Source organism: Alnus glutinosa, chromosome 8, assembly GCF_958979055.1.
Source record: "Alnus glutinosa chromosome 8, dhAlnGlut1.1, whole genome shotgun sequence".
In the NCBI taxonomy this organism is placed as follows: Eukaryota; Viridiplantae; Streptophyta; class Magnoliopsida; order Fagales; family Betulaceae; genus Alnus; species Alnus glutinosa.
Window position 1 is genome coordinate 25532303 of NC_084893.1, and position 13532 is coordinate 25545834.

The 13532-nt window shown below is 33.4% G+C and overlaps 1 protein-coding gene across 1 annotated transcript; it reads right to left on the bottom strand.

Moving 5' to 3' along the window:
• Positions 1–918: 918 nt before the first annotated feature.
• LOC133876281 (glutathione S-transferase T3-like) lies at positions 919–1966 on the bottom strand. The gene is made up of 2 exons (XM_062314561.1): positions 1595–1966; positions 919–1422 (listed from the first exon to the last, which is right to left on the bottom strand). Exons 1-2 carry the CDS (start codon positions 1964–1966, stop codon positions 919–921), a joined length of 876 nt encoding a protein of 291 aa, XP_062170545.1.
• Between the last annotated feature and the right edge of the window lie 11566 nt (positions 1967–13532).

Here is a 13532-nt window from a genome sequence, read left to right on the forward strand (position 1 = left end):
AACTATCATTTCTGTTTCTACACAAACCAAGTATGTCCCTACTGCGTACCAATTTGTTATCCCAACAATGAATGAAAAACTAATAGGATAAAAGGAAATGGATATAACATCATAAGTTTAAAATTAGAAGGCTATAATTCAGATAATTCAGACCACCAAAAGGGGGCAAACAAAAAAAGGGTTTGACTTTGCTCACTTAGAGCATTCTTAGTAGCCTTACCAAATTTTACTTATCAAAATAGCTAAAAATCACTTTTCTCTATTCTGATGAGTCACTTTTTTAAAGTTTTCATAACAGCCTCATCATTTTAACTATTCACTATAATCACTATTTTATTTATATAATACTTTTTCAAATGTCTTTATTCTTTCTCTAGTTAATCTTTTTTAAATTTGTCTTTTCTTAACGGTCATATTTTTGAATACTTGTCTTATTCTAATGGTCATATTTTTAAAAATTTGTCTTTTCCCTCAGGTCGTATTTATGAATATTCAATTTCTTAATGCTAGAGAATGAAGTAATTTTGAAAGCTAATTAAAGCATGATGAAAGCAATTACAGTCCCAAAGCTATCCAAATATTTGTTCCAGTCAATCTAAATGAAAGCCACTGCAAAATACGCCTACAGACCCCTATCAAAATACGACTTCTACAAGGATCAAAATCAAAAGTGCACATACAAGGACCGAGATCAAAGGTGTGCATACAGGGACTGAACATTAAAGCGCAATAAGAGAATTACAACACAACAAAGAGAGTACAAGAGCAAATCATGTCTACTTTCTTGATTCTTGACTCTCAATAATTTCCTTTTGGTGTGCCTTCCAATATTGTTGTTGTAGTTCGGACATCTTACTTGTATCAAGAATCATTGTTCTCTCTTCGCGATTCAATTGTTCTGATTGAAACTTTTTCCTTTCAATATCCATCTTCTCTTTCCATTCCAACCCTTGCAAATGAAGCCTTTTCCTTTTCAATATCCATTATATTTTCTTGATCCATTTGTTCCGATTGAATTTTTTTCCTTTCCATATCCATTTTCTCTTGCAACTCCAACTCTTGCATATGAAGCATTTTCAATTCAATATCCATTATCTTTTCATGATCCAATTGTTCCAATTGAAGCTTTTCTTTTTCCAAGCGAATTATCTCTTCTCCTTGAACACGAACTTCCTCAAGACTTTCTATTTTTATCTTTATGAATTCCACAACATCTTCGGAGGGATCCTCTTTCCTCTTTCTTTTTGCCTTTTCGGCTTTTCTGCCTATTGGTCTCTCACAGTCTACATTGTTACCATGCGACACATTGTCCCCCTCACCTTCATTTATTGAATCTGGAGTATGAGTGACATTAGTATATGTTTCCATAGATGATCTTTTTTGTTTGTCCTTGTTGCCATGGTGCAACCACTTCTGTTCCCTCTTTAATAAATTTCAACATTGTTCATGTGGAAAAGCTACATCGTTATTCTACGAGCGATACACATACTTTGCCTTTTGAATCTAAAAATTAAAGTAAATAGAAAAATAATTCGTATCTTGTAACTATTGGTAATTTAATGTATTGAATACCTGCTTTTAATATAAGTTAAACCTTATCATGCTCAGTAGTATCACTTTGGTTGAGATGTTCAATCTGAGATAGGCACGCAGTAAACTTAGTAACTGATTTTTGAATAGTTGACCACCTATTCATTAGAGAGGTATAAATTCGTTTAGAAGGGAACTCCTCATGCTCATGGAAATATGTGTGAACTCTTTTCCAAAATTGGCTGTGTTTTTCGTCAGCCCCTTGCACTGCATCCATGCCAACATTTAACCACGACGATACCAATTGCTTGTCTTCCTCTATAGAGAAGTTGGCACCCCATTGTGGTTTCTTAGTGCAAGCCATAACAACTTGGGGTTGAGAGTGATCAATGGACATTGAAGCTTGTTGAGATTCATCCAAGAATGAGTTGTCCATGTCAGCATTTCCTTGTAAAAGATTTATGAATGACTTATCTCTTTGTACTTGGAAATCCATCCTAAAATTATATATCAAGTATATCACGCCTAATTACATATCAAGTATGCAAAATAGATTTCAAGTAATAACAATGTAGAAAGCAGTCCCACCTCCCTTTTTCCTACATTACATGGAACCACGAAATTCAATCCAATCAGTACTTATACAGAAGTAGCAAAACAGGCAAACGTTCAAACTAAACATAAGAGAAACCATTACAGACCATAGAGCAACCAGATTGATTTTGTAAGAGAATGTTGAGGGTAATCTTTTGTTCCTAATAAGTGAGAGTACATCTCAAGATCAAGCCAACCATAATGGGAAGGTAAAAATTAAACCAAATGAGGTTGAATGGGTGAAGAATTTATAAAAAGAAATTAAACAAGGTATAACTAGGGTTATTTTAATACTTTAACACTAAGCATTTAGTTATATACTTTACAAATATATATATACTCGTCTGATGGTGGGAACAAAACTCCAAAGTTTTGCAAACAAATTCAGTGAAAGCAAACAAACACACAGACACGCACATGCGCCTATTATGCAACATAAAAATATGCAATCTGAAGCTTCATAGCATATAGAATTTATAGATAATAGTTTAGAACTTTCCCTATTACGTGGAGTCCCAACTCAACCCTAATGACTCAAAGTTCTGGTTACTATACAGAGTATCAACTTACTTTTGGAAATGAACTTAAACCCCTAACCATCTGTTTGGTTTCCGGAAAGAAAATAGCAGAAAAATGCTAGAAAACAACATGAAACTAGGAATTTCCACTACGTTTCATTTCCTTTAATTAATTTTCTCAGCGGCCAAATGTTAATAAAATCAAAATCATCTCACCTCAATCAACTCAGACCACAAACCTCTGTTTGTTTGCTAGATACAAAAAATATCAAAAACATATACCGGTATATAGCTGAGGCAGCTAAGAAATTCAACCATTTCGTGTCCGTTTCTTTCTCAGTAACCAAACAGAAAGACAAACTTGCTGCCCTGATTACATCGAATCTTAGGGTTTCCAGATCCTTCGAAAGAAAATTAACGAAAAAAATATATATATATAAATTAAGTAATCACGTAAAAGTGTGAAGAACCGCACCTCATCTTCGCGGTTTCTGCAAAAACCACATGCTCAGAGAATCTTTTGGATTACACAGAGAGCGAGAGCCAAGGAGCAGAGTCGGAGATGTAGGAGGAATATGCAAGAGAAGAGAAAATAAAGGGCTTTAGAGTGACGTTGGGGTCGTCGGCTTCGTGTTGATGAGCTCAGGATGCTGTGCATGAGAGATAGAAGAAGAAAATGGGAGAAGAAAGGAAAAAAGTGTACTGTGATCGTGTGAGAGAAAGGAGAAACAAAATTGGTGGGAATTGATGAGCGAATACTATTCATCAAAATTGGTGAGTATTTTCACTCACCAAAACTTTTTTGGTTAAAGTAGTGAGACTGTTAAGAGTGATTTTTTAATATTTTCAATAAATTAGCTTACCAAAATAGCTAAAAAAGCTATTTTGGTAAGGCTAGAATGCGCTTAAGGTATGGCCTGGCTTGTAGTTTGAAAGCTAAGGAATCATAGATGGAAATGCATTTCTCAATTTAAAAATTGAAACTTCACCCTTTTGAAATCTACTAGTCTAGACAAATTACAGTATACGTACTTACAGTTCCCGTACTTCATGGAAAATGATTATTTTCTCACCTATGATCTAGAAAAGGGACACTTGATGCACCCACATGGCCACATGTGTGTTAGAAAAATGACACTTTCCATGTTAGAACATATAATAACGATAATTTTTATTATTATTATTATTTTTTTATATCATAATTGGGAATTTGTTTATATTATTATCAGGTTTAATTGTAATCAAATATCATTTTTTTTTTTTTTTTTTATATAGATGTAATCAAATATCATAGTTATCTTATCTTTACCTATTCCAATTCTATTGTACATGAGAGTCTTTTGTACCCCTATTAGGCTATTTTCTAGTGATGAACGTAGGTGTTTAATACTGAACCATACTAAAATTGAATTGTCTCTATTTTCTATTTCTTCTACTATCTTCTTTATTTTTCATTTTATTATAATTTTCTTCATGGTATGAAAGTCTTTTGACTAACGTCAGTCTTCGATCCCAAAAGATCATGTGGACTCGATCTCTTTTTCTTCTTTTCTCGGCAGTCCCTCTCTCCCAGGACCCTCATCGTCGTTCAATAATATTTTACCTTGAGTTCTTGTCTTTCGAGAATCCTATCAAACTTTTGAGCACGTCAATCGAAAGCTCATTGGCCGATCTACACAACACCCAAAAACTCAACCAAATTCAATGTTGCACACGCCCATATTAGGGCTGTAAGTGAGCAGAGCTACTCGTGAACATACTCGGACTCGAACTCGGCATAATTAGACTTGGGATCGATTTGTTCATTAAACGAACAGAGTTTAAACATTTTTTTTAAGTTCGTTTAAAAAACATGCTAAACATGCCAAGGCTTGGCTCGGCTCGGGTTAGGCTTTTGAACAAAGTTCATGAAAGCTTGACTCAACTTGATAGGCTCGCTCATATATATATCAAATAAGTATAATAAGTATATATTTAAAAGTAAGAATTTATACAACTAAAAGACTATTAGTCTTAGACAGTTAGTTGTCGAAGTGTTAACTCGTTAGCCTCTTTGGTTTCTAACTTTCTCCAAATTCCAATACACCTCGAGATTCAATGACAGACAGATCTTTAAAAAAATTAAAAATAAAAAGACAGACAATATCGAAATTTTAAAAGTATCATTTATTTAGCCGTTGGATCTTCATTGATGAAGATACAACGGCCAAATAAAGATGGAAAGCAAGATATTTTGTCTTTTAGAGGTTTCAATGTTTCACGCTTAGAGAAGACTAGTAGAAGTGTAACGCCCAGATTTTAAGACATATATTATAATGGTTTAAATTAATTTTAAAACATTTTTAATAAGGAAAAAGAATAACTACGATTATTTATAAATGTGTATTTTGTTTGTAGAAACGTTTATAGTTGCAATTTGATAAAAACTCAAAACAGACCTTAAACTTTGGAATAACGAAAACAGGGTCAAACGAACTCCGTTTTGGTCCATTCAAAATTCTGAACGCTCGTCTTGAAGTCCTCTAGCTACCCTCCAAATTTCATAATTTTTGGACTCCATTTGATACCCGAAAACATTCGTGAAAAATAGGACCCCTGTTCTGGACGGAAATTCACATTATTCTTTAATGGGCTATCTTTGGACTTAACCCAACCCATTCCAATTGCTATCTACAAACCCAACCCACATTTCACATGTTAAATTCACATTATTCATTATTGGGCCATCTTTGAACTTAACCCAACCCATTTCATTTGCTATCTACAAACCCAACCCACCTTTGAGATAATAGTAATTTCCTTGAGTGAGAAACTAGGCATAGTAAATTGGTCTAGCAATGAGAATGGTTAAATAATAATAATAATAATAATAATGTTAGAATAATATATTAAAGTTGAGTGCATTGTGATAGGTAAATTTGAGTGCATTATGGTAGGTAAGTTTGAGTGCATTTTTGAGTGCATTGTGGTAGGTAAGTTTGAGTGCATTTTTGAGTGCATTGAGGTAGGTAAGGTTAATTCCCATCCATTGGATCAAAATGTGTCTACTTGATCCTAACCATTCATTCTCTTATAAATAGAACCCAAAATGGAACACAATACCCATCAAGTTTCACTCACACACACACCTAAGGCCAAGAGAGAAAATGGTGAGATTTGTGTAGTTTTGTGTGGTTTAAGGCTTGAAGTGCATGTGAGCTAGGAAGTATTTTGGTAAAAGCTCGATTCCGATGCTAATGGGAAGTCCAAGTAAGGGAACCCTCTACCCCTTCAAAAATTATTTTATTACTTTAAATATTCTTTTATTTGCATAATTTCGATTTGATTCGGTATTATTAAATTATTTTGTTTATATAAAGGATTTGTTGGTTTTGATAATTTTTGAGTAAAAAATAATATTCTTGAAATTGTGATTTTGAGAATTTATTATTTTAACTGAGATGTGAAGTCAACTTTTTGGAATAACAATAAAAGGAGAAAAACATGAGTAAAAACCCTCCAACACGTTGCCCCTGGATACATGAGGAAAGAATGAGAAAGTTGTGTGAGAAAACTCTATGAGTTATATATAAAGGAGAAATTGTTGAAAAGGGCACGTGTGTGGAGGAGTTTTGACAATTGTTTTGGAGATTTATAAAAGGGAGTTTTGACAATTGTTTTGGAGATTTATAAAAAGAAGTTTTTGACAATTGTTTGAAGATTTTCAAAAGAATTTAACTCAACTGTTTTATGGTTGAGGATTCCTTACTGAGCATGTTTTTTTTTGTGCTCACCCCTTATTTTATTTTTCTTTTCAGGTTATGAACAGAGAGACGTAGGTGGCCGGGATGGGATCTAGGAATGCATTAGGACATTTCATTTATATTACCCCATAATTTTCAGTTATTGTATCTTTTACAATTAAATGACCGTTTCCGCATTTAAAAAAAAAAACTCTGAGATTTTGAAACCATTATTATTTTTATTTATTTAAATCAGCATACTAGTTAAGATATTTGGCAGACCTTACGAATCTTTGCAGTTTAAAGAGAAAAGTGACGAACCTAACCCATAGCGGTTTGGGGGCGTTACAGTTTTGGTATCAGAGCAAAGGTTATAAGGTTCTGTAGACTTTAGGAGCTAGATCATTAAGATAGACTTAGCGGGGTAATGGGAAATCACATTCCGGCCTAGCAGAGTCCGTCCTTTCTTGTTTTGTATTCAGTGCTAGGGAATCATTCCCTATATTTTTTTACACCTCGCTAAGGATTTCAGGGGAACAAACGGAATACTACGCCTGCACGTGTATATACCTTAACTCCAGATGATGTAGCCGCGTCAAACGAAGTAGTGACGGGTACACTTTTGATTTCATTCCACCAGGTTACTGTACTCTTTAACTCTGGTACAACGCATTCAATTATGTCATACTCTTTTTCACGAGACTATAACTTGATATCTGAGTAGTTAGATGTAGACCTAGCAGTAGCTACCCCTGTAGGGAATTGCATCATAGCAGTTTGACTTTGTGAACCCTAGGATTGATCTTATTAAGGTTGAAGTCTCTAAGTTGGAATCAATACTAAGGAGTAAGTTATGATCAGTATCAAAGTATGATAGGTTTTCAAGACCTGTTGGACTAAGTGTTAAGTTGTACAATCTTTCTCGAGGAATAGCAAATTGCATCGGTTATAAACCAACTTGTTTTGGACGATTAGGTATTGATGACCACAATATTTTGAGGTATAGTCATGATTTATGAAATGCTTTTAGAGATAAAGATTATAGAAATTCGGATGCTTAATAACTTGGCAGATTTATGGATATTAAGTCAATAAATATATTAAGCATCACGTAGATATTTTATGTGCTTAGTGATTATATTGAAGTTTAGAGATTTCTTGATTTACTCGAGGATGTAAACAAAGATATTTATGATCTAGAATCTGGTATTCTTTTGGAGATGGACACTTAATCTATAGATGCTGATTCATGTGTTTTAAGGATATATAAGAGAATAAGTTGATCGAGTAAATTGAGGATATTTGGAGCAATTATATTTTGTGATCAGATAACTTTAGTGAAGTTAGAATGTATTGAGGAATTATTGAAGTTTCTAGAGGATAAGATAATCCACATGATAAGATGAATCTTTCGGAAGATCTTAAGTTTGAGAAATGCTCTAATTATCATATTTGAGGATTTATCAATGGTAAAATTGAATTGGATTGAGGTTCAGGTCGAATCCATTGACCTATGAGGATAATGTCTAGATGATAAATTGAAGTCTATGGACTAATTGAACATTGGAGAATTCTATAGACTAAGAATTTACTTGAGGAATTTATTTTTGCCTCCCACTAAGCTGCATTTGAGGATGATTGAGGTAAACCATATCATGATTTATAGTTTGATGCTTAGTGTAATTTCCCTGATGTGATTTACATGTTTGAGGTCTAAGGAATGAACGACTATCGTCTACTTGAAGATAAGAATGGTTAGACTTAGACTTATGTTTAAAGAATTTCCTAATGGAAGGAAACTTCAACCTTATTGATGAACATATATGGAGAATAGGTTATGATATACCACTTATATTGATGCCTAGTTGAATTTTAGAAAAGTGAGTAATGCTATGTGAAGGACAAAAGGAAGTTGTTCCTAAATCAGACTACAGGAATATGATAATTGATTATTAGATGTTGATAACACATTGATTTTTGGAGATGACTGATTTAATGAATTAGATATTAAGTGAACGTCTGATTCCTAGCTGAACACATTTGAGGTTTATCCGATTAACCCTAGGATGTAAAGGAAAGATATGTTATGACTAATGGGTATCCATTATTCCAAATCTGGTATCTTTGAAGATAGGTGTATAAGCGTAAATTACTGATTTATATATATATGAGGAAATTAGTTGATCAAATGATTTAATGATTTTTGGAGAGATTATTTTCCTATGCATCTGACGAACTTTGGGAAAGTTTATATATATTTGAGGTCTTTCTAGAGCTTAAGTTAAATAAAATTTTGATTATGTGATTCATTGATTCTCTTAGATATCCTTGCTTGACGGGTAAGTTTATAATTAGCAAATCGGAGTATTGATTGACTGCATAACTAAGTTGGAGTAATACTAAGATTTTAATCTATTGCAATTTGAGGATGATAGTAATTATGCAGGAATAAGAAAGAAGATCATACAAGAGTTATACCTTAGCAATAGGTCGAGAAGAAATAACAGTTCAAAGGATTATAGCAACCTTAGGAGAGTTTTAGATATAAGAACAGTACGTAGAGAATAATTATTGTCTTACAAGATGAACCACTTTAGATTTAAAGAAAACCATAGACTTGCAAATCGGACCTTTTTGCATCATTCCCGGAGAGTTCATACCTGCGAGTATTTCATAGTACTGCAGTTAGTTATTTATTTTTGGTAGTAAAGAAATGCTCGATCAAATAGAATACCTGGCTAAGCCTCAGAGCGGAAAAACCCTAAGATTTTGGACTGCAAGCAAGAGAACCTCTCTGAGATAGGAACAATGGACGCCAAATTTTTGGTAGCACTTCAGGCGCAGTATTTAGATCAAAATTATTTTGAGAGGATGAGGAAGCCATTTTTAGAAAACTAAGGAAATGATGATGTTTTGAAGTATGAATATGGTATGTTTTGGCTGATTCAAGTACTTTTGAGTATATTGAAATTTTGATAAACTGTCGGGATTCTAAAGAAAGATTTCCAATCTGATTTATATGGGATGAGTTTGAGGTTTAAAGATTAATATCAATTCTATGATAGTAGCCAGTGATTACGGATTTTGATGATAGGTTAAGGCAATTCTGAATTTACGGAACTAGAAATATATGATTTTGTTATTGGAGAAATTTTTGGTGTTATAGAAATATGATTTGCACAATTATTGTTGGAAAACAACATGTTATGATTAAATCCCATTTTGAGGTTTATTTAGACTAGAATAATTTTTATGGGATAATACTGTGGAGACTAGGTTTCGATACATTTCTGATATTGATGCTTAGTTGATTTTTGGAAAGTGAGAAATACTACATGGCAGTAAATGGAATCAATTATATATCAGTTGATATGATTAAGGAAAATGATTATGTTATTTGAGGTTTAAGTCTTGAATTTGAAATTTGCTGATTTACAGACTTGATGTTCATACTGGATGATCTTAGAATTTCTGCACCTTTATTAGATATTAAGTATACCGTTGATGATTAATTGATCTATACTTCGAGGTTAAATCTTGCAATGGAATGCAAGAATATTGTCTGATTTATAATTTGAGGTTTACCTATGATTGGAGACAAGATTTGGAAAATGATAGTGTCTTACACACTTTTTGTTGATAAAGGAAATAAAGATTTTATTGTAGGACCTGATCTTAAGCCTTTATACCTTTGTCATGATATTAAGGATAGTTATGATTGATTTGATTTACGTGTCTAGGATATGATCTATGTTTTTGAGGTTTGAAGAATTAAGACTGTCTTACTTGAGGATAGGAACAGTTGAATTTAGAAATAACGTTTAAGGATTTTCTAATGGAAATGGAAGCGATGTGGATAGTGATGGTTACATTGGAAGTCATAGTTATGACAAGATAGTATAAAATATGCATTAGTTTCTTTGTTTGGAGAAAACTTTATAGCTTTCGAATTTCGGGGACGAAATTCTGTTAAGGGGGGAAGAATGTAACGCCCAGATTTTAAGACATATATTATAATGGTTTAAATTAATTTTAAAACATTTTTAATAAGGAAAAATAATAACTACGATTATTTATAAATGTGTATTTTGTTTGTAGAAACGTTTATAGTTGCAATTTGATAAAAACTCAAAACAGACCTTAAACTTTGGAATAACGAAAACAGGGTCAAACGAACTCCGTTTTGGTCCATTCAAAATTCTGAACGCTCGTCTTGAAGTCCTCTAGCTACCCTCCAAATTTCATAATTTTTGGACTCCATTTGATACCCGAAAACATTCGTGAAAAATAGGACCCCTGTTCTGGACGGAAATTCACATTATTCTTTAATGGGCTATCTTTGGACTTAACCCAACCCATTTCAATTGCTATCTACAAACCCAACCCACATTTCACATGTTAAATTCACATTATTCATTATTGGGCCATCTTTGAACTTAACCCAACCCATTTCATTTGCTATCTACAAACCCAACCCACCTTTGAGATAATAGTAATTTCCTTGAGTGAGAAACTAGGCATAGTAAATTGGTCTAGCAATGAGAATGGTTAAATAATAATAATAATAATAATAATGTTAGAATAATATATTAAAGTTGAGTGCATTGTGATAGGTAAATTTGAGTGCATTATGGTAGGTAAGTTTGAGTGCATTTTTGAGTGCATTGTGGTAGGTAAGTTTGAGTGCATTTTTGAGTGCATTGAGGTAGGTAAGGTTAATTCCCATCCATTGGATCAAAATGTGTCTACTTGATCCTAACCATTCATTCTCTTATAAATAGAACCCAAAATGGAACACAATACCCATCAAGTTTCACTCACACACACACCTAAGGCCAAGAGAGAAAATGGTGAGATTTGTGTAGTTTTGTGTGGTTTAAGGCTTGAAGTGTGAGCTAGGAAGTATTTTGGTAAAAGCTCGATTCCGATGCTAATGGGAAGTCCAAGTAAGGGAACCCTCTACCCCTTCAAAAATTATTTTATTACTTTAAATATTCTTTTATTTGCATAATTTCGATTTGATTCGGTATTATTAAATTATTTTGTTTATATAAAGGATTTGTTGGTTTTGATAATTTTTGAGTAAAAAATAATATTCTTGAAATTGTGATTTTGAGAATTTATTATTTTAACTGAGATGTGAAGTCAACTTTTTGGAATAACAATAAAAGGAGAAAAACATGAGTAAAAACCCTCCAACACGTTGCCCCTGGATACATGAGGAAAGAATGAGAAAGTTGTGTGAGAAAACTCTATGAGTTATATATAAAGGAGAAATTGTTGAAAAGGGCACGTGTGTGGAGGAGTTTTGACAATTGTTTTGGAGATTTATAAAAGGGAGTTTTGACAATTGTTTTGGAGATTTATAAAAAGAAGTTTTTGACAATTGTTTGAAGATTTTCAAAAGAATTTAACTCAACTGTTTTATGGTTGAGGATTCCTTACTGAGCATGTTTTTTTTTGTGCTCACCCCTTATTTTGTTTTTCTTTTCAGGTTATGAACAGAGAGACGTAGGTGGCCAGGATGGGATCTAGGAATGCATTAGGACATTTCATTTATATTACCCCATAATTTTCAGTTATTGTATCTTTTACAATTAAATGACCGTTTCCGCATTTAAAAAAAAAACTCTGAGATTTTGAAACCATTATTATTTTTATTTATTTAAATCAGCATACTAGTTAAGATATTTGGCAGACCTTACGAATCTTTGCAGTTTAAAGAGAAAAGTGACGAACCTAACCCATAGCGGTTTGGGGGCGTTACAAGAAGTCTAGAAGAGTCTTTGAGACTCAAGCATTTAATGCTCTCAACTACCCACTGACCCACACCATACATTCAATGACATTTGCTATGCCTCTCTCTCACAAACGTTTCTAAGAGCATTGATGCAGGAGAAAATCAGACACAAGATTTGAAAATTATTTTTTGAATAAGATCAGCCCGAGAAGGGAAGGAATCGTACAAAATATTTTAAGAATACAAATATCTACCGAATTCTCAACATCCATCAAGGGAATGAAGGAAAGAAGAGACTATCGACAAATCCCTTGATTCATCTTTTACATAATTTCCATATTTATATTTACGATGTCGTCAAGTAATATTATAGTTATTATATTTTCCCTAATATGGTAATTCTTTGGCACCAAGTATTTTCCATTAATTGGGAGATATTCTTTGGTACCAAGTATTTCCATAATATGCTTATTTGTATTTATTTCAAGTCTTAGGAGATTTTATTAGGGTTTTTCTATTTTTGGTAAAATCCTAGAGGTCGAATTTTCAGCTATATTAGCTCGGCTTGTGGGTGTTTTTCCGACAGCTTATTGTTATTGATTAATTATCAAAATTCAGAGTTTTCTCTCTGTTTTGGGGTGAATTTTCTAGTTTCTTCCTTGCAAATTACCTGTTGATTAGCCTATAGAATAATCGCTATTCTGTTCCGGCGTCAATTGGTATCAGAGCTTCAGCACCTTCCTGAGACGTGGTCTTCATCAGTTTCGATGGCTGGTGGTCGTGGTCATGGTGGTCGTCGTGGGCAGGTTCCGAATGAGGAAGCTCCGCACCGTGATCGTAACATTCAGGATGTGATGATTGAGGATTTGCAGAGGCAAGTTGCAGAGTTAGCCCAGCGCCTTCCGGTGCAAGAATTCGGTAATCGTGAGATGGAGAACTCCGATTCCGATTCCACCTTCGACAACCCGTATCACAATCCTGCTCCATACCGGGAACATTGTGGTCAGGATGAAGAAGAATTTGTTGATGAAGAGTTCCAAGAAGACGAGTTCGTTGATGAAGAGTTCATACATGGAGATGTTCATAATGATGTTGAACATGAAGATGTTGAAGATCCTTCACAAGGATTCGTGAATTGGGATTCTCCACCAATTTATGATATTGATATCAATGATGAAGATCTTGTGGAAGATTCTTTGTCGTTCGATCAAGAGAAAAAATCTATAGTAGATTTAGATTGGGTCTCTCCAATAATTTGTGACGACATATATCCTGACGAAGAGGATTTATTGAATGAGGTAAGTTTTCTAGTTGATGAAATAAAATTTATTGAAGAACATAATGACTACCATGTGTTTGATGAAAGTCCACATAACGAGAGATTTCAGTTGAGTAATGAGGAAATTAGTTATGTTGATTTTATTGGGA

Excerpts from the sequence above, each read along its gene's own strand:
- LOC133876281 (XM_062314561.1), bottom strand. The coding sequence starts at position 1,966 with ATGGACAACTCATTCTTGGATGAATCTCAACAAGCTTCAATGTCCATT. Across the intron at positions 1,423-1,594 it reads ATACTACTGAGCATGATAAG|AGGGAACAGAAGTGGTTGCA; the intron begins GTTTAACTTATA and ends AATTTATTAAAG.